The sequence below is a fragment of the Triturus cristatus genome, chromosome 12 (assembly GCF_964204655.1).
Source record: "Triturus cristatus chromosome 12, aTriCri1.1, whole genome shotgun sequence".
Taxonomy (NCBI): domain Eukaryota; kingdom Metazoa; phylum Chordata; class Amphibia; order Caudata; family Salamandridae; genus Triturus; species Triturus cristatus.
In genome coordinates, this window is record NC_140595.1 from 826,831,090 (window position 1) to 826,853,426 (window position 22,337).

Below are 22,337 nucleotides of genomic sequence, written 5' to 3' on the forward strand. Positions count from 1 at the left end.
TGTGGTGCGAAAAATTAAAATATTACCTTTCAAAACGAAGTGTATCATATGTCCTCCATGTGCGCACGGTGCGCGAAGCGCATCGTGCGTACATGGCCCATCTAGCGTAACGTGGGCACGCGGTGCGCGTAGCGCACCGCGTGCCCACCGTGCGTGCACGGCACTAACTGCGTAAAGTGGGCGCGCGGTGCGCGAAGCGCACCGTGCGCGCACGGAACGAACTGCGTTAAGTGGGCGCGCACGCCACGAATGGCGTAAAGTAACTTAGCATTTAAAAAACCGTACAAATTCACTGAAAAAACCATAGGTTTCACACACGTTATAGTTAGGAATTAGCATTTAAAAAACCTTGCAAATTCACTGAAAAAACCATAGGTTTCACACATGTTATAGTTAGCGGAAATTTTACTGATAAAAAACCAATGAAATTCCCCCGTTATAGTTAGTGCAGGCAACTATAACTCACGCGACCGCAATCTTCTGCTGATGACATATGTGTCTTTATGAAAAAAAAATATTTGTAATATATGTATAGCTAAAAATGTATGGAAGAAGACATGGGCAAATAAGTGTCTAAATACAGTATTAGCATCAGCAGAGGATTGCGGTCGCGTGAGTTATAGTTGCCTGCACTAACTATAACGGGGGAATTTCATTGTTTTTTTATCAGTAAAATTTCCGCTAACTATAACATGTGTGAAACCTATGGTTTTTTCAGTGAATATATATATATATATATATATATATATATATTCACTGAAAAACCACAGGTTCCAGGGACGTTATAGTTAGGAATTAGCATTTAATAAACCTTAGAAATTTATGGAAAAAAACTTAGGTTAGAGGGACGTTATAGTTAGGTTGACATTTCACTCGTACCAAACTTGTGAAATTCAGCAGTTATAGTAAGCTGGGCTAACTATAACTCGCGCCCCCGCAATGCACTGCTTATGACCTCACATATTACATCCCTCATGACATTGTCAGTGACATCTCAAATGATATCACTGATGATATCAGTGATGACATCATCCATAGCATCTCTGACGCACCCACTCGCACCCCTGTAGAATCTTTTATACACCCATTGCCATGTCCACACAACCATTCACAAATCTATCCACAGAGCCATACCAGTACTTACACACCCACTCACTGATTCATAGATCTACACACACATCCACTCACTCACCTATACTGCCACTCATAGACCCACTCACTCACTAATACAGCCATTGACATATCCACTCATACAGCCATACAGGCGCTCGCACACTGAGTGAGTCACCCATAGAACTACTCACACCTAGACACTCATCCATTCAGTCAATCATTCAGCCATTTACTCACCCAAACAGTTACACACCCACTTACTCATAAAAATAGTAACACATTCTCACTCGGCTATACAGTCACTGATAGAAGCATGCACTCATCCATGTAGCCACTCACACATTCACTCACTCACACATACAGTCACTCGTATACCCTGTCACTCACATATACTGCCTTCCACATACTCGGTTACTCACCCATACTGACACATGCACTCAATCACCGACACAGTCATACAGGCACTCACTCACCCATACATCTTTTCACACACGCAACAGTACCCCATACAGCCACTAATTCACCCACTCACTGATCCATACAGGCAGTCACACATCTCCTCACCCACAAACACAGACACCCAGACAACCATAGACATAGTCACGCAACCAATCAATCACCCATTACGCCATTCACATACCCACTAAAATACTTATACACCCACTTAGACATTAACTGACAGACAGATGCACACATTCATACAACCAGTCACTCACCTATACATTCACTGAGACACCTAATCACTCACTTATACAGTCAGTCACACACCCATTGAGTCATCCATACTCTCACTCATACATCCCCTGATTCAACAATACTCCTTGCTATATATATTTAACACTCATAAACTTTTAAGAAACACTCACATTCACTGGATGATGTCACACTGATGTCATCAGTGATGTCATTTGAGATGTCATCCATGATTTCATCAGTAATGTCACTGACCATGTCATGAGTGATGTAATATGTGAGGTCATAAGCAGTGCATTGCTGGGGCACGAGTTATAGTTAGCTCATCTAACAGTAACAGCTGAATTTCTCTGGTTTTGTATGAGTGAAATGTCAGCCTAACTATAACGTCCCTGTAACCTGTTTTTTTCCGTGAATTTCTACGTTTTTTTAAATGCTAATTTCTAACTAGAACGTCCCTGAAACCTATGGTTTTTTCAGTGAATTTCTATGTTTTTTTAACTAGCAGTCACATTTGCAGACTGGTGGAAAAGGGGGCTGGGACTCCAACCACCGCTGCGTAGGACATACAGGAGGTACCAGGAGGGCTTCTAGGCCCGCAAGGTCCCTCAGGAGTAAAATGGACTTCATCCCCCAACCAGCACTGCGCCAGGAGGCGCGTTTGCAGAGCGGTAGAGAAAGGGGACGTGGCCTCCAAAAACCTCTTAGCAATCCCACTGCGTGGAACTTACTGGAGGTAACAGGAGAGGCAGTTGGTCCCCAAGGAAGTCCTTGGGGGCCAACTACCCCTCCTATTACCGCCAGTAAGTCCCGCACACCAGGTTTGCTGAATTCTACCAGGCCATGCCCCCTTTGTCCACCACTCTGCAAACATGCTTCCTGGCTCGTTCTTGGTTGGGGGAATGAAGTCTTCTTTGCTATTGGGGGTCATTAGGTGCCATCTAGCCTACCTGTTACCACCAGTAAGCCCTATACAGCAGGATTGCTGAGAGGTGGTCGCAGGCCATGCCCCCTTTCTCCACCACTCTGCAAATGCGCCTCCTGGCGCGCTCTTGGTTGGAGGATGAAGTCCCCTTGCCTTTTGAGAGTCCCTGGGGGCCAACTAGCCCTTCTGTTACCTCCAGTGAGCCCCACACAGCTAGACTGCTGAGAGGTGGTCAGAGGCCACCTCCCTTTGTACACCACTCTGCAAACGCGCCTCCTGGTGCACTTCTGCTTGGGGAATGAAGTCTACTTTAGTCCTCAGGTCCTCTGGACACAAGGGGACCTCATCGCCCCACCAGCAGTGCACCAAGAGACGCGTTTGCAGAGTGGTGTAAAAAGGGGTGTGGCCTCCAACCACCTCTCATTAATCCCACCGTGTGGGGCTTACTGAAGGTAACAGGTGGGCTAGTTGGCCCTTAAGGACCCTCAGCATCGAGGGGACTCCACCCCCCACCTCGGGCGAAATCCTATTTTAGGAAGGTGGGCTGTGTGACCCCCCTTCCCTTGAGACTTTTTGGGGCCCTGGCCCATAAAAAAAAAAAAAATAGGAAGGGGGCTGCTCGGCACCCCTCCCGAGGCCGATTTCTGCACCGGTGACCCCATTCCCCAGGGCTGGGCTATTTTTTATATTTTTTTAAGGAAGGGGGGCCGCTTTGCCACCCTTCCCTGGGCCAATTTTGGCCCCGGGGACCGCATCCCCCGAGGGCTGCTCTTTACGTTATTTAATTCAGAATTTTTGGAGGGAGGCTACGTGGCCCCCCTCCTGAGGCCAATATTGCCCTGGGGACCCCATCCCCCGGGGTATGGCCACATCCTCTCTTTTTTAAAATAAATAAAAATGAGAAGGGAGGCCTGTGCGGCTCCACAACCCGGGCCATTTACGGCACCGGGGACCCCATCCCCTGGAGCCTGCCCTTTATTTTTTATTTTTGGAGGGGGGCTGAGTGGACCCCCATCCTGCGGCCGATATTGCCGTGGGGACCCCATCCCCTGGGGCATGGCCATGTCCTTAAGGACCACGGGGGAACCCCAAGGCCCCGCGGTCCCTGCCGGCTCCCCGTCTCCTGCGGAAGCCGGAATTGCTTTTGGGCAGAGGGAGCTGCTAACATGCAGCTCCCTCTGCTCCCTCTGGTGCCTGGGGCCGGGGGCCTGGAATGGACCCCTGCCTTTATTTATTTGGTACCCTGGGGAGGTGGCGGTCCTCGGGGCTGCAAGGGGGGGCTGGAGCCCCCCCATGCATGTTGAAATCTTGCCCGGGGAGGTGGTGGTCCCCAGGGCAGAGGGTGGCACATTGCCCCCGGCATTACAACACTTGAGCCCGGGGAGGTGGCGGACCCGGGGATCTGTGGGGGGCTGGAGCCCCCCCAGGGATCGTTTCAGTGTAGCTCCGGGGAGGTAGTCCCCCTGCATTTACCGAAATAGCCCTGGGGAGGTGGTGGGCCCCAGGGCTGCGGGGGCCCTCACGGGCCCCCACATCTGTTTAGATGAATTCCCCCGGGACCTGGCCCACCCGGGGGCTTAAAGAAAATGAAGCGTGGGTGCCCATGCTTTGTTTTTAAAAAATTTTCAGCTGGATTTGCACACCCAGCCCGAATCCCGCTAAAAATAAATTAAACAATGCTTTTTTGGTCCTTCGGGGTCCCTGTGGGACCCACTGAGCAGGCCTAGGGGGTCAGGGTGTTTCTACCCTGCCCCCTTTTCTTTATTTGTGATGTTGTGAACCTTTTTCCTTGTGACTCGGTTCACCCGAGTCACAAGATGGCTGCCAACACTTCCTGGTTGGAACTGTTGGCAGCCAATCAGATCGCAGGCTCGAGATTGGGAGGTGAAGGGGATCCTCCACTAGCATATTTGTATATCTGAGAAATGTTTACATTTCTCAGGAACTGCTGAACAGATATACACCATTTAGAGTGCTTTTGAACCAAGAGCTATATTTTTACCAAATTTGGTGTAGTTCCGTTCAGCAGTTCGGGCTGTAGCTTTGTCTAAAGTTCCCTATGGAAATGAACATGGAGAAAACGCGTTTTGGGACCCCCCTTTTTCCGGCCCCCACTTGACGAATCACCCCGAAACTTTCAACACAGCAGCTGAAGTGAGTGGGCCATTAGTTTTAAAAATTTCGCGAAGATTCGTCAAACAGCACCAAAGATATTGGCAAACACTTTTTGAATGGAAACAAGGTCCTAACTATAACTACCTACTGGCAACCGACAGTATGTAATATATATATGATCAACTTTATTATGAGATATATATGAATCTGCTCTGTTTTATGTATGGAGGATTCACATATGTGATAGTCCTGAAGAAGGTGCTATTTATTCAACAACTCCACTGAATCGCATCAGCGAAATTTGTAAACACAATCTATAGGCACTGGGTGTCTTTATATGTTATCAATTAGGAATCATGGCTACATAGTGGCATTCTTTGATATATGTGCATCTAAAGACAGAATATTGTTTCTGATTAGGATCTACCTTATTTTACTGATTAAATACATCATTTATATTTTTATATTTTTATTATAGAGGGTGTGATTAAAGTCAGATATATTTATTTGTTGTATTTAACTTTGCCCTATTTTTTAGTATGAGGTGTGAATGTGAGGGGTGTCTGGTGGAATGATCTGAGCAGTAGGGAAAGTTTACCATTTCTAAGAGGAGTAATTGTGATTTGGTTTGGATGACCCTCTCACCTTGGTTTGAGGGGTTCTCTCGCTCACTTTGTGGGAACAAACAGTATCCACTCTCTGGTTGGCAGGCCACTGCAAGCGTCTGTTCTCCTCTGTCCGTGAGAAGGTCATTCAAGTCCGGTGTTGACCTAGTCTCCAGTTGTTGGCCAAGGCACCCCATCAGGCTTCTTTCTATAATGGAAGGATGTCCCTGGAATAATCTAGAAATTCTAGAGTAGAAATCTAGCTAGGAAGCAACTGAGCAGTATAGGACGCGCTCAGGAGGTAGTAGGAAAGCATTGGAGGTCACGTTCGCAGTCTTTGGTGTGCAGAGAAACTAGCCAGCTTGGGGAGCAAGGACCCTCCTCAACATGTGGTGAGGCCTCTTGCAAGTGGATGTTTCCCCTGCTGGCCTTCATGCCAGAGCCTCCTAGGGTGGTCACAGGTGGTCAGGGCACTCGGTTTTTGTGATTCAATGACCCCTTACTGTCTGATATTTACATTTATTCCCCATTGGGCTAATGACTGAGATCAACAGCTTGTTTAACCAGGGATGGACAATAACCAATATTTTTCTCTTTTTCCCCTCTTCCTGCCACCCCTTTCTTTAGGCCCCGCCACGACATTCCCACTCGCGGTCGCCCTCCCCATCCAGGCGGAGGTTTCGGGAAAGCAGCCCCAGCAGCGCTATCTCAGATCCCCTCGGCATGCACTCAGTCCGCCTCGGCCTGGCCCGCTCCATGTTCTCCATGAGCGCATCACCGGACAGCGACGACGAGAGGTAGGTGGCAAGGCGGGGTCCTGGCCGTGCACATGGTGTCTAACCTGCTGGAGGGAGGTGGGAGGAACTTCCTGTTCTGGTTTACCAGGATGCGCCGGCTCCTGCCACTCCAGTTATGGGGGGGGGGGGGGGGGGGGGCTTTAAATATTACATTTAATTTGTGATGTTTCAGCCGCACTTCTTGGAAAATGCTGATTTGTGGGTTTCTGAAATCTGCCCGCCTTGTATATATGTTTCATAATACTCCAGATCCGGTCATTACGGGCACTGTTTACTGGCATGGACTTTTGTGTGATAGCCTAATGTATTCTGGTGTTGTAGTCTTGTTTTGATTGCATTGAACTGCTTCGAGGAACACACCTGAAATCAATGATTTGTTGATAAAAATGTCAGGACTGGAGTCAGTCTCAATAATGACGCAACATGAGGGGGTCACCCGACTGTCACTGCAAAATCTTATGCATTTCACACAAAGCATGGTTTACTGTAAAATATTTCTAGTATAGTTTTTCAGACACTATACTTTTTTTTTTTTTTTTACCATGTATGCATTTTGCATGGACGTAACGGTGCCTGCATGGAGCATCACTAGAGGCAGGGGGAATTTTTGGATGAAGTTTGCAGATCTCCAACAAAAACAAAAAAAAGCATTGGCATAGCCAATAGGTCTCGCCTTTGGGACCTTAAGTGTTTAGCCATGCAACAGTTGCATAACTAAATACTTATAAGGTCCCAAAAGCGAGACCTATTGGCTATGCCAAGCGGCCGTGCGGCCGCGAAAGTGATCGCGATCAAACATCAAAGCGGCCGTGCGGCCGCGAAAGCGAAAGTAATCATGGCGCGCGCGCCCGCGCACATGCACTATTGTTCTAGGCTGGCCTGGTAGCACTTTTTGGAGCCCTCTCAATAAGTCTCGCCAGACCAGCGCATGCGCTGGGTCAGGCGAGACCTAAAAAACAAGCATTGGCATAGCCAATAGGTCTCGCCTTTGCGACCTTATAAGTGTTTAGCCATGCAACGGTTGATGTTGTTGCACCAAGGATATTGTGCTGCATAACTAAATACTTATAAGGTCACAAAAGCGAGACCTATTGGCTATGCCAATGCTTGTTTTCTAACGTTGTCCAAATGACTTCTAAAACTCATTAACAAAATTCTTATCTGATTGTACACCATCTTAATATTCAGATTTAACACTAAATATTCTACAGTTTGACTCTGTATTTCTTTTTGCAAAGACCTATGAATAATAGATAATTGACTATTGTAAATTATCCCCTTGTTATTTATTTACCTCAGTTTATATTGTTACCCAAGCTCACAATGGGTAATTGCGTTGCCCTTATTCTTGTTACTGGTGGCTAGCCCCAGGCAGTACAGAGCTTAAGCCTAAAGAGCCCATTGCTACATGTACGGATGGGTTTGCAGCACGTCACAGTAGGGTGGCTCCTAGGTGAACTGGACCTCTGTGACCAGGACAGAGACTTCACCGGATTAGACAATCTGCCTGATGACCGGCAATCAGAAATATTCACATTCTGAGGCTGCTGCTCAACTCTTGATTGGGTTGGATGTTTTTTTATTATACCAAAAGTGACAAATACTCCATTATTCACCATTGGTATACTAATGAGGGGCAGAAAACTCGAGTGGCAGAGCCCCAACGCCTATAAGTGTGAACTGTCACTGCCTACAACCCCCAATATCGCCAGCCCTCCAAAGGAGTTAACCATGTCACACTAATGTCATCCTCATTTGTGTCTTGAAAGGTTTATAGGTATTCTAATCCTCTCTCCGTCATCTTTCATCCCTTTCTCGTCCTTACTTTCACCTTGTTCCATTCTCACCACCTTCTGTTCGCTCTTCTTACAGCCCCTTCATTTTAATCTTTCCTAATTTTGTTTCATCCTTCCTAACTTTCTTCCCTTTGTACTTAGTATCGCTGTCTCCTTTCTGCCCATGAATCTTTCCTTTCTCCTTACTTTTTAATGTGCACACAAATATCGATAGTGGCGCTGCATGCGTGCATTGTACCGGTGTTAGGGAGGATAAAGCTGGATACCCTGTTGGCTCTGCGACTCATAAGCAGGCTGGAAAGGATATGGTAAGTTATGCTGACACACAAGTGAGAAATGGGGCTAGGAAAAGACAAGCCACGTTGGACCCCACATAGTCTGCAAAGGCAGATATGTTTCTATGTGGTCGCCTCTGTGATTTCTTCTGTTGCACTGGATGAACATGGTCATTTCATTTGATGTCACGTTTTGAAAGGTCATGTAATGACACTTTCTGTGATGTCATCGTTACGCTTGGGAGCTGTTTTGCAACCTAAAATACCTCTCTCTTTTCGGGCATAGGACGCTTGCGTGCAGGAAAACTTATTTATAATTTGGAACATTAAAACTACTTGCGTTTAGATGAAGGAGTGCAGGACATCCACTGATCGAAAAGAGTGCAAACACAGGAAAAAGAGAGAGGCACGAAGACCTTAGCATCCCTCAGACATTACAAACTACTAACAAGCGCGAGCGTGCCTCGCTCTAAAAGTGGGAGGGTTGGGGGGGAGTGCAACAGCACACAAAGCGTTTCCCTTGCGGGAGCGAGCCAGGGGCACCATGTGTTTGTAAGTTAATTACAAACATATGGTGTTAAGCTCGCTCCCGCAAGGCAATCGCCACACGTGCACGCGTTGCCATTGAAGGCAATGGAACGCGTGCACGTTTTCGGCTGAAATGCCGAAGCGATTGCAAAAGGTCTTTTTGCCTATGCAGCGCATGCGTGCTGCGTAGGTGAGACCTAAAAAGAGCGCTTTGTGACCGAGGGCCGGCTTTAGAGTTTTGTGGCCTGGTTGCCTCCTCACAAGCATGCTGCATATCCTGCATATCCTACTCGCTTTATTACTAGTGTCATAGGATTGGACACACTTACGTTGTTTAGCTCAGACGGAGACCCATTAGTGTGAGCGACTTAATTCTAAATTCAGTAATTCACTGCTATGACGTCGCAGCAGTGGGTAACAAAACACACGAGCTCTCTGAGAGCCTGTCCAAGAGTGCTGGAGGGCAGGGAGCACAGCTTCCGGTGGAGAGGGAAGGGAAGACACAGAGAGTGCTGGAAGGGAGGGAGCATAGCTTCCGGTAGAGAGGGAAGGCACAGAGAGTGCTAGAAGGCAGGGAGCACAGCTTCCGGTGTAGAGGGAAGGGAAGGCACATGGAGTGCTAGAAGGCAGGGAGCACAGCTTCCGGTGGAGAGGGGAGAGGGGAGGGAATGCACAGAGAGTGCTGGAAGGCACGGAGCACAGCTTCCAGTGGAGAGGGAAGGGGAGGCACAGAGAGTGCAGGAAGGCAGGGAGCACAGCTTCCGAGAGGGAGGGGAAGGCACCGAGAGTGCTGGAAGGCAGGGAGCACAGCTTCCGGTGGAGAGGGAAGGGAAGGCACAGAGAGTGCTGGAAGGGAGGGAGCATAGCTTCCGGTGGAGAGGGAAGGGAAGGCACAGAGAGTGCTGGAAGGCAGGGAGCACAGCTTCCGGTGGAGATGGAAGGGAAGGCACAGAGAGTGCTGGAAGGCAGGGAGCACAGCTTCCGGTGGAGAGGGAAGGGAAGGCACATAGAGTGCTGCAAGGCAGGGAGCACAGCTTCCGGTTGAGAGGGAAGGGAAGGCACATTGACTGCTAGAAGGCAGGGGGCACAGCTTCCGGTGGAGAGGGAAGGGAAGGCACAGAGAGTGCTAGAAGGCAGGGAGCACCGCTGCCGTGGAGAGGGAAGGGATGGCCCAGAGAGTGCTAGAAGGCAATGAGCACAGCTTCCGGTGGAGAGGAAAGGGAAGGCACAGAGAGTGCTTGAAGGCAGGGAGCACAGCTTCCGGTGGAGAGGGAAGGGAAGGCACAGAGAGTGCTTGAAGGCAGGGAGCACAGCTTCCGGTGGAGAGGGAAGGGAAGGCACAGAGTGCTAGAAGGCAGGGAGCACAGCTTCCGGTGGAGAGGGAAGGGAAGGCACAGAGAGTGCAGGAATGCAGGAAGCACAGCTTCCGGTGGAGAGGGAAGGGATGGCACAGAGAGTGCTGGAAGGCAGGGAGCACAGCTTCCGGTGGAGAGGGAAGGGAGGGCTCAGACTGTTGGAAGGCAGGAAGCACAGCTTCCAGTGGAGAGGGAAGGGAAGGCACAGAGAGTGCTGGTAGGCAGAGAGCACAGCTTCCGGTGGAGAGGGAAGGGAAGGCACAGAGAGTGCTGGAAGGCAGGGAGCACAGCTTCCGGTGTAGAGGGAAGGGAAGGCACATTGAGTGCTGGAAGGCAGGGAGCACAGCTTCTGGTATAGAGGGAAGGGAAGGCACAGAGAGTGCTGGAAGGGAGGGAGCACAGCTTCCGGTGTAGAGGGAAGGGAAGGGAAGGCACCGAGAGTGCTGGAAGGCAATGAGCACAGCTTCCGGTGGAGAGGGAAGGGAAGGCACATTGAGTGCTGGAAGGCAGGGAGCACAGCTTTCTGTGGAGATGGAAGGGAAGGCACAGAGAGTGCTGGAAGGGAGGGAGCACAGCTTCCGGTGTAGAGGGAAGGGAAGGCACCGAGAGTGCTGGAAGGCAGGGAGCACAGCTTCTGGTGTAGATGGAAGGGAAGGCACCAAGAGTGCTGGAAGGCAGGAGCACAGCTTCCGGTGGAGAGGGAAGGGAAGGCACCGAGAGTGCTGGAAGGCAGGGAGCACAGCTTCCGGTGGAGAGGGAAGGGAAGGCACAGAGAGTGCTGGAAGGCAGGGAGCACAGCTTCCGGTGGAGAGGGAAGGGAAGGCAAGGCACATTGAGTGCTGGTAGGCAGGGAGCACAGCTTCCGGTGGAGAGGGAAGGGAAGGGAAGGCACAGAGAGTGCTGGAAGGCAGGAGCACAGCTTCCGGTGGAGAGGGAAGGGAAGGCACAGAGTGTGCTGGAAGGGAGGGAGCACAGCTTCTGGTGGAGAGGGAAGAGAAGGCACAGAGAGTGCTGGAAGGGAGGGAGCACAGCTTCCGGTGTAGAGAGAAGGGAAGGCACAGAGAGTGCTGCTAGGCAGGGAGCACAGCTTCCGGTGGAGAGGGAAGGGAAGGCACCGGGAGTGCTGGAAGGCAGGGAGCACAGCTTCCGGTGGAGCGGGAAGGGAAGGCACAGAGAGTGCTGGAAGGCAGGGAGCACAGCTTCCGGTGGAGAGGGAAGGGAAGGCACCGAGAGTGCTGGAAGGGAGGGAGCATAGCTTCCGGTAGAGAGGGAAGGCACAGAGAGTGCTAGAAGGCAGGGAGCACAGCTTCCGGTGGAGAGGGAAGGGAAGGCACAGAGAGTGCTGGAAGGCAGGGAGCACAGCTTCCGGTGGAGAGGGAAGGGAAGGCACAGAGTGCTGGAAGGCAGGGAGCACAGCTTCCGGTGGAGAGGGAAGGGAAGGCACAGAGAGTGCTGGAAGGCAGGGAGCACAGCTTCCGGTGAAGAGGGAAGGGAAGGCACAGAGAGTGCTGGAAGGCAGGGAGCACAGCTTCCGGTGGAGAGGGAAGGGAAGGCACCGAGAGTGCTGGATGCAGAGAGCACAGCTTCCGGTGGAGAGGGAAGGGAAGGCACAGAGAGTGCTGGAAGGCAGAGAGCACAGCTTCCTGTGGAGAGGGAAGGGAAGGCACAGAGAGTGCTGGGGTGAGGGGCAGGAGGCCTTGTATTCTTTGAATTTGAGGCAGGGAGGAGAGACCATGTTACGGGTAGCTTCCACATTACCCTTCTGCCTTCAGTTATGAGCCGGGACAAATGATTTTGGGGGCCGCACATAACATAAAATTAAAGACGGAGAGCTGTGAGTCACGGGGTGTTTCTCACCTTGGGTTCTGAGTACATCATAGACAACTCGACCTTTGCACTTGTTGTCTATTTCATGTCACTCAGAAACCCACAATGAAAAGCCTCCCTGTTACTCACTGTTACCCATCCTTAAGATACATAAATATGACGGATCTGGTAGGTATGCGTTGCCGGACGGTGATGTGGTGTGATGGTACTGCGAAGGAATGAGACCACATACAGGGTGGAGATGGGTTGCCAGACAGGGAATTGTTTGATGACATTGCGAAAGATTAAGACAGTGGAGGAGACGGACATGGCAGGGATGGGTTGCCAGATGTGTGATGGTATGATGGCATTGTGAAGGATTAATACTGGAGGAGACGGACATGGCAGGGATGGGTTGCCAGATGTGTGATGGTATGATGGCATTGTGAAGGATTAATACTGGAGGAGACGGACATGGCAGGGATGGGTTGCCAGATGTGTGATGGCATGATGGCATTGTGAAATATTAATACTGGAGGAGATGGGCATGGTGGAGATGGGTTGCCAGATGTGTGATGGCATGATGGCATTGTGAAGGATTAATACTGGAGGAGACGGACATGGCAGGGATGGGTTGCCAGATGTGTGATGGTATGATGGCATTGTGAAGGATTAATACTGGAGGAGACGGACATGGCAGGGATGGGTTGCCAGATGTGTGATGGCATGATGGCATTGTGAAGGATTAATACTGGAGGAGACGGACATGGCAGGGATGGGTTGCCAGATGTGTGATGGTATGATGGCATTGTGAAGGATTAATACTGGAGGAGACGGACATGGCAGGGATGGGTTGCCAGATGTGTGATGGCATGATGGCATTGTGAAATATTAATACTGGAGGAGATGGGCATGGTGGAGATGGGTTGCCAGATGTATGATGGCATTGTGAAGGATTAATACTGGAGGAGACGGACATGGCAGGGATGGGTTGCCAGATGTGTGATGGCATTGTGAAGGATTAATACTGGAGGAGACGGACATGGCAGGGATGGGTTGCCAGATGTGTTATGGCATGATGGCATTGTGAAGGATTAATACTGGAGGAGACAGACATGGCAGGGATGGGTTGCCAGATGTGTGATGGTATGATGGCATTGTGAATGGTTAATACTGGAGGAGACAGACATGGCAGGGATGGGTTGCCAGATGTGTGATGGTATGATGGCATTGTGAAATATTAATACTGGAGGAGACGCACATGGCAGGAATGGGTTGCCAGATGTGTGATGGTATGATGGCATTGTGAAATATTAATAGTGGAGGAGACGGACATGGCAGGAATGGGTTGCCAGATGTGTGATGGTATGATGGCATTGTGAAGGATTAATACTGGAGGAGACGGATCTGGTGAGGTTGGTTGCAAACTGGAATATGGTTGGACGGTATTGCAAAGGATTAGGATGGTGGAGACGCAGATAGGGAGGGGAGGGGTGGCCAAACAAGGAATGGTTTGATGAAATTGTGAAAAATGAATACAGTGGTGGAGACGGAAACGGCAGGGCTGATTGCCAGGCGGAGATATGGTTTTACCAGAATTTCGAAGGATTAAGGCTGTGGGGTGGATGGATATGGGGGCGATGGGTTGCCACACAGGGGTACCAGATATGGCTCACTGGGAATAGCGGCAAATGAGGACAAGGGCTGTTGTTGAGGTGGATATGGGCTGCTGCAGACGAGGCCGTTATGGGGCTTAATGGGCAATTCTACCAGGGGCAGTGCTTAATTTTAACCAGTGGTTTGCTGTGCTCGACACCGGCACTTAATTCGAAACACACCACTAATGAAAGTCCACCACATGGTGACGCTGTCTGTCAAATTCTAAGATGAGCTCAACATTACTGTTTAGAAATAAAATACACTTTGAGAATGAGTAATTCCTGCCACGCACGCTTTTCTTCTAGCTTTGTGTGGCCTGGAATCGGTGCTTGAAATGGAAAAATAGAAGTGCAGGTACTCTGTACCAGAGTATGTACCTGTTTCTGAGAAGTGCCGGTACTCTCCAATTAAAAGTATTACGTTTTTCTTAAGAAGTGCAGGTACTCTGCCTCTCAGAATAAAAAAGTGCTGGTACTCAGTACCGGATAGTACCGGCCCATTGAAAGCACTGCCTGGAATGGTCTGGATTGTCACACTTGTGGGGGTGTGATGGTTAGTCGTTGTGTTGACAGTCATTGGAAAGGGTAACAAGGGCAGTGGGCCGTGCAAGCTGCAGTGGCCTCCTGACGAGGGTCCTGGTACTTCCTGTTTTACCGATTAGGCACTGACCAGGGGCACGTGCGCAGGGGTGGGAGGCGCGAGGACGAGGCTATGGTTGACAGTGAGGTGGGCTCTTTAAGGATCGAGGGCCTCTGCAGGGCAGTACACGTGCTTCCTACGTTCACTTTCCGTAACGTGAGGCCTTGTTTGGCTCCAGGCCTCGGCGTTGGCCTCGGTCCAGCGCCACGAAGCCTTCCAGGCTCGCTGGGCCCGAGGAACAGTGAAGCGCCTTTGTGAGTCCGACCTCGTCCCAGGCCTTCTTGCGAAAGCCATTTCCGTAATAGTTGATGCTTTGTGCGTGGGGTGACGTCTCCTCTGACATAGGGGAGTTAGTCAGCCAATTAGACGGCGGAACACATGGCCCTTCAGCCCTCAGCAGCTCGACAGTTTACAAGAAGAAACCAAGGTTATTTCTGGCACGGAGCAAAGTTAGTGTCTATCTGGGCCCTAGTACAAGAACCGAAGGGCTGCTGACGGTCAAACTGAGGGACACTGACAGAGTTGTGTGTCTGGATACCAGTAGTTAAAGTACAGGGCACTGAAGGTGAGGCGTGAGTTGCACTGGCAGAGATGTGTGTCTGGGTGCCAGTATTGAAACAGTACGGGGCACTGAAGGTGAGGCGTGAGGTCCACTGGCACAGCTGTGTGTCTGGGTACCAGTAATGAAACAGTGCGGGGCACTGAAGGTGAGGCGTGAGGTGCACTGGTAGAGCTGTGTGTCTGGGTACCAGTAATGAAACAGTGCGGGGCACTGAAGGTGAGACGTGAGGTGCACTGGCAGAGCTGTGTGTCTGGGTACCAGTCATGGAACACTACGGGGCACTGAAGGTGAGGCGTGAGGTGCACTGGCAGAGCTGTGTGTCTGGGTACCAGTAATGAAACAGTGCGGGGCGGGGCACCTCTGTGTGGCATGAAGCAGACACAAACAGAGGTCTGTAGAACTGAAAAGCAGGTGACATGAAGCAGACACAATCAGAGGTCTGTAGAACTGAGGAGCAGGTGACATGAAGCAGACACAGAGGTCTGTAGACCTGAGGAGCAGGTGGCATGAAGCAGACGCAAACAGAGGTCTGTAGAACTGAAAAGCAGGTGACATGAAGCAGACACAGAGGTCTGTAGAGCTGAGGAGCAGGCGACAGGAAGCAGACACAAACAGAGATCTGTAGAGCTGAGGAGCAGGTGACAGGAAGCAGAAACAAGCAGAGGTCTGTAGAACTGAGGAGCAGGTGACATGAAGCAGACCCAGAGGTCTGTAGAACTGAGGAGCAGGTGACATGAAGCAGACACAAGCACAGGTCTGTAGAGCTGAGGAGCAGGTGACATGAAGCAGACACAGAGGTCTGTAGAGCTGAGGAGCAGGTGACATGAAGCAGACACAGAGGTCTGTAGAGCTGAGGAGCAGGTGACATGAAGCAGACACAGAGGTCTGTAGAACTGAGGAGCAAGTGACATGAAGCAGACACAGAGGTCTGTAGAACTGAGGAGCAGGTGACAGGAAGCAGACACATACAGAGATCGGTAGAGCTGAGGAGCAGGTGACATGAAGCAGAGACAGTGGTCTGTAGAACGGAGGAGCAGGTGACATGAAGCAGACAGTGGTCTGTAGAACGGAGGAGCAGGTGACATGAAGCAGACAAAAACAGGTCTGTAGGGCTGAGGAGCAGGCGGCATGAAGGAGACGCAAATAGAGGTCTGTAGAGCTGAGGAGCAGGTGGCATGAAGCAGACACAAACAGAGGTCTTTAGAGCTGAGGAGCAGGTGGCATGAAGCTGAGTCAAACAGAGGTCTGTAGAGCTGAGGAGCAGGTGACATGAAGCAGACACAAACAGATCTGTAGAGCTGAGGAGCAGGTGGCATGAAGCAGACACAAACAGAGGTCTTTAGAGCTGGGGAGCAGGTGGCATGAAGCAGACACAAACAGAGATCTGTAGAGCTGAGGAGCAGGTGACATGAAGCAGACACAAACAGGTCTGTAGAGCTGAGGATCAGGTGACATGAAGCAGACATAGAGGTCTGTAGAGCTGAGGAGCAGGCGACATGAAGCAGACACAAACAGAGATCTGTAGAGCTGAGGAGCAGGTGACAGGAAGCAGACACAAGCAGAGGTCTGTAGAGCTGAGGAGCAGGTGCCATGAAGCAGACACAGAGGTCTGTAGAGCTGAGGAGCAGGTGACATGAAGCAGACACAGAGGTCTGTAGAACTGAGGAGCAGGTGACATGAAGCAGACACAGAGGTCTGTAGAGCTGAGGAGCAGGTGACATGAAGCAGACACAGAGGTCTGTAGAACTGAGGAGCAGGTGACAGGAAGCAGACACAAACAGATCTGTAGAGCTGAGGAGCAGGTGACATGAAGCAGAGACAGTGGTCTGTAGAACGGAGGAGCAGGTGACATGAAGCAGACAGTGGTCTGTAGAACGGAGGAGCAGGTGACATGAAGCAGACAAAAACAGGTCTGTAGGGCTGAGGAGCAGGCGGCATGAAGCAGACTCAAACAGAGGTCTGTAGAGCTGAGTAGCAGGCGGCATGAAGGAGACGCAAACAGAGGTCTGTAGAGCTGAGGAGCAGGTGGCATGAAGCAGACACAAACAGAGGTCTTTAGAGCTGAGGAGCAGGTGGCATGAAGCAGACACAAACAGAGGTCTGTAGAACTGAAAAGCAGGTGACATGAAGCAGACACAAACAGAGATCTGCAGAGCTGAGGAGCAGGTGACATGAAGCAGAGACAGTGGCCTGTAGAACGGAGGAGCAGGTGACATGAAGCAGACACAAACAGAGGTCTCTAGAACTGAGGAGCAGGTGACATGAAGCAGACACAATCAGAGGTCTGTAGAACTGAGGAGCAGGTGACATGAAGCAGACACAATCAGAGGTCTGTAGAACTGAGGAGCAGGTGGCATGAAGCAGACGCAAACAGAGGTCTGTAGAACTGAAAAGCAGGTGACATGAAGCAGACACAGAGGTCTGTAGAGCTGAGGAGCAGGCGACATGAAGCAGACACAAACCGAGATCTGTAGAGCTGAGGAGCAGGTGACAGGAAGCAGACACAAGCAGAGGTCTGTAGAACTGAGGAGCAGGTGACATGAAGCAGACCCAGAGGTCTGTAGAACTGAGGAGCAGGTGACATGAAGCAGACACAATCAGAGGTCTGTAGAACTGAGGAGCAGGTGGCATGAAGCAGACGCAAACAGAGGTCTGTAGAACTGAAAAGCAGGTGACATGAAGCAGACACAGAGGTCTGTAGAGCTGAGGAGCAGGCGACATGAAGCAGACACAGAGATCTGTAGAGCTGAGGAGCAGGTGACAGGAAGCAGACACAAGCAGAGGTCTGTAGAACTGAGGAGCAGGTGACATGAAGCAGACCCAGAGGTCTGTAGAAATGAGGAGCAGGTGACATGAAGCAGACACAAGCACAGGTCTGTAGAGCTGAGGAGCAGGTGACATGAAGCAGACACAGAGGTCTGTAGAGCTGAGGAGCAGGTGACATGAAGCAGACACAGGTCTGTAGAACTGAGGAGCAGGTGACATGAAGCAGACACAGAGGTCTGTAGAACTGAGGAGCAGGTGACAGGAAGCAGACACAAACAGAGATCTGTAGAGCTGAGGAGCAGGTGACATGAAGCAGAGACAGTGGTCTGTAGAACGGAGGAGCAGGTGACATGAAGCTGACAGTGGTCTGTAGAACGGAGGAGCAGGTGACATGAAGCAGACAAAAACAGGTCTGTAGGGCTGAGGAGCAGGCGGCATGAAGGAGACGCAAATAGAGGTCTGTAGAGCTGAGGAGCAGGTGGCATGAAGCAGACACAAACAGAGGTCTTTAGAGCTGAGGAGCAGGTGGCATGAAGCAGACTCAAACAGAGGTCTGTAGAGCTGAGGAGCAGGCGGCATGAAGGAGACGCAAACAGAGGTCTGTAGAGCTGAGGAGCAGGTGGCATGAAGCAGACACAAACAGAGGTCTTTAGAGCTGAGGAGCAGGTGGCATGAAGCAGACACAAACAGAGGTCTGTAGAACTGAAAAGCAGGTGACATGAAGCAGACACAAACAGAGATCTGCAGAGCTGAGGAGCAGGTGACATGAAGCAGAGACAGTGGTCTGTAGAACGGAGGAGCAGGTGACATGAAGCAGACACAAACAGAGGTCTCTAGAACTGAGGAGCAGGTGACATGAAGCAGACACAATCAGAGGTCTGTAGAACTGAGGAGCAGGTGACATGAAGCAGACACAATCAGAGGTCTGTAGAACTGAGGAGCAGGTGGCATGAAGCAGACGCAAACAGAGGTCTGTAGAACTGAAAAGCAGGTGACATGAAGCAGACAGAGGTCTGTAGAGCTGAGGAGCAGGCGACATGAAGCAGACACAAACAGAGATCTGTAGAGCTGAGGAGCAGGTGACAGGAAGCAGACACAAGCAGAGGTCTGTAGAACTGAGGAGCAGGTGACATGAAGCAGACCTAGAGGTCTGTAGAACTGAGGAGCAGGTGACATGAAGCAGACACAAGCACAGGTCTGTAGAGCTGAGGAGCAGGTGACATGAAGCAGACACAGAGGTCTGTAGAGCTGAGGAGCAGGTGACATGAAGCAGACACAGAGGTCTGTAGAGCTGAGGAGCAGGCGACATGAAGCAGACACAAACAGAGATCTGTAGAGCTGAGGAGCAGGTGACAGGAAGCAGACACAAGCAGAGGTCTGTAGAACTGAGGAGCAGGTGACATGAAGCAGACACAAGCACAGGTCTGTAGAGCTGAGGAGCAGGTGACATGAAGCAGACCCAGAGGTCTGTAGAGCTGAGGAGCAGGTGACATGAAGCAGACACAGAGGTCTGTAGAACTGAGGAGCAGGTGACATGAAGCAGACACAGAGGTCTGTAGAACTGAGGAGCAGGTGACAGGAAGCAGACCCAAACAGAGATCTGTAGAGCTGAGGAGCAGGTGACATGAAGCAGAGACAGTGGTCTGTAGAACGGAGGAGCAGGTGACATGAAGCTGACAGTGGTCTGTAGAACGGAGGAGCAGGTGACATGAAGCAGACAAAAACAGGTCTGTAGGGCTGAGGAGCAGGCGGCATGAAGGAGACGCAAATAGAGGTCTGTAGAGCTGAGGAGCCGGTGGCATGAAGCAGACTCAAACAGAGGTCTGTAGAGCTGAGGAGCAGGTGACATGAAGCAGACACAAACAGAGATCTGTAGAGCTGAGGAGCAGGTGACATGAAGCAGACACAAACAGGTCTGTAGAGCTGAGGAGCAGGTGACATGAAGCAGACAGAGGTCTGTAGAGCTGAGGAGCAGGCGGCATGAAGGAGACGCAAACAGAGGTCTGTAGAGCTGAGGAGCAGGTGGCATGAAGCAGACACAAACAGAGGTCTTTAGAGCTGAGGAGCAGGTGGCATGAAGCAGACACAATCAGAGGTCTGTAGAACTGAGGAGCAGGTGGCATGAAGCAGACGCAAACAGAGGTCTGTAGAACTGAAAAGCAGGTGACATGAAGCAGACACAGAGGTCTGTAGAGCTGAGGAGCAGGCGACATGAAGCAGACACAAACAGAGATCTGTAGAGCTGAGGAGCAGGTGACAGGAAGCAGACACAAGCAGAGGTCTGTAGAACTGAGGAGCAGGTGACATGAAGCAGACCCAGAGGTCTGTAGAACTGAGGAGCAGGTGACATGAAGCAGACACAAGCACAGGTCTGTAGAGCTGAGGAGCAGGTGACATGAAGCAGACACAGAGGTCTGTAGAGCTGAGGAGCAGGTGACATGAAGCAGACACAGAGGTCTGTAGAACTGAGGAGCAGGTGACATGAAGCAGACACAGAGGTCTGTAGAACTGAGGAGCAGGTGACAGGAAGCAGACACAAACAGAGATCGGTAGAGCTGAGGAGCAGGTGACATGAAGCAGAGACAGTGGTCTGTAGAACGGAGGAGCAGGTGACATGAAGCTGACAGTGGTCTGTAGAACGGAGGAGCAGGTGACATGAAGCAGACAAAAACAGGTCTGTAGGGCTGAGGAGCAGGCGGCATGAAGGAGACGCAAATAGAGGTCTGTAGAGCTGAGGAGCAGGTGGCATGAAGCAGACACAAACAGAGGTCTTTAGAGCTGAGGAGCAGGTGGCATGAAGCAGACTCAAACAGATGTCTGTAGAGCTGAGGAGCAGGTGACATGAAGCAGACACAAACAGATCTGTAGAGCTGAGGAGCAGGTGGCATGAAGCAGACACAAACAGAGGTCTTTAGAGCTGAGGAGCAGGTGGCATGAAGCAGACACAGAGATCTGTAGAGCTGAGGAGCAGGTGACATGAAGCAGACACAAACAGGTCTGTAGAGCTGAGGAGCAGGTGACACGAAGCAGACATAGAGGTCTGTAGAGCTGAGGAGCAGGCGACATGAAGCAGACACAAACAGAGATCTGTAGAGCTGAGGAGCAGGTGACAGGAAGCCGACACAAGCAGAGGTCTGTAGAACTGAGGAGCAGGTGACATAAAGCAGACACAGAGGTCTGTAGAACTGAGGAGCAGGTGAAATGAAGCAGACACAAGCACAGGTCTGTAGAGCTGAGGAGCAGGTGCCATGAAGCAGACACAGAGGTCTGTAGAGCTGAGGAGCAGGTGACATGAAGCAGACACAGAGGTCTGTACAACTGAGGAGCAGGTGACATGAAGCAGACACCGAGTTCTGTAGAGCTGAGGAGCAGGTGACATGAAGCAGACACAAACAGAGATCTGTAGAGCTGAGGAGCAGGTGACATGAAGCAGAGACAGTGGTCTGTAGAACGGAGGAGCAGGTGACATGAAGCAGACAGTGGTCTGTAGAACGGAGGAGCAGGTGACATGAAGCAGACAAAAACAGGTCTGTAGGGCTGAGGAGCAGGGGGCATGAAGCAGACACAAACAGAGGTCTGTAGAACTGAAAAGCAGGTGACATGAAGCAGACACAAACAGAGGTCTGTAGAGCTGAGGAGCAGGTGGCATGAAGCAGACGCAAACAGAGGTCTGTAGAACTGAGGAGCAGGTGACATGAAGCAGACACAGAGGTCTGTAGAACTGAGGAGCAGGTGGCATGAAGCAGACACAAACAGAGGTCTGTAGAGCTGAGGAGCAGGTGGCATGAAGCAGACGCAAACAGAGGTCTGTAGAACTGAAAAGCAGGTGACATGAAGCAGACACAGAGGTCTGTAGAGCTGAGGAGCAGGCGACATGAAGCAGACACAAACAGAGATCTGTAGAGCTGAGGAGCAGGTGACAGGAAGCGGACACAAGCAGAGGTCTGTAGAACTGAGGAGCAGGTGACATGAAGCAGACCCAGAGGTCTGTAGAACTGAGGAGCAGGTGACATGAAGCAGACACAAGCACAGGTCTGTAGAGCTGAGGAGCAGGTGACATGAAGCAGACACAGGTCTGTAGAGCTGAGGAGCAGGTGACATGAAGCAGACACAAACAGAGGTCTGTAGAACTGAGGAGCAGGTGACATGAAGCAGACACAATCAGAGGTCTGTAGAACTGAGGAGCAGGTGGCATGAAGCAGACGCAAACAGAGGTCTGTAGAACTGAAAAGCAGGTGACATGAAGCAGACACAGAGGTCTGTAGAGCTGAGGAGCAGGCGACATGAAGCAGACACAAACAGAGATCTGTAGAGCTGAGGAGCAGGTGACAGGAAGCAGACACAAGCAGAGGTCTGTAGAACTGAGGAGCAGGTGACATGAAGCAGACCTAGAGGTCTGTAGAACTGAGGAGCAGGTGACATGAAGCAGACACAAGCACAGGTCTGTAGAGCTGAGGAGCAGGTGACATGAAGCAGACACAGGTCTGTAGAACTGAGGAGCGGGTGACAGGAACCAGACACAAACCGAGATCTGTAGAGCTGAGGAGCAGGTGACATGAAGCAGACTCAGTGGTCTGTAGAACGAAGGAGCAGGTGACATGAAGCAGACAGTGGTCTGTAGAACGGAGGAGCAGGTGGCATGAAGCAGACACAAACAGAGGTCTTTAGAGCTGAGGAGCAGGTGGCATGAAGCAGACTCAAAC

General features: G+C 50.9%; 1 protein-coding gene across 1 annotated transcript in view; it reads left to right on the forward strand.

Annotated features, from left to right (window-relative positions):
- Positions 1 to 22,337, forward strand: part of TSC22D4 (TSC22 domain family member 4) — a 451,830-nt gene that overhangs the window by 188,143 nt on the left and 241,350 nt on the right. The window contains exon 3 of the mRNA XM_085639106.1: positions 6,079 to 6,248. Within this exon, the coding sequence (XP_085495232.1) occupies positions 6,079 to 6,248 (170 nt within the window). The remainder of the gene's footprint in view (positions 1 to 6,078; positions 6,249 to 22,337) is intronic.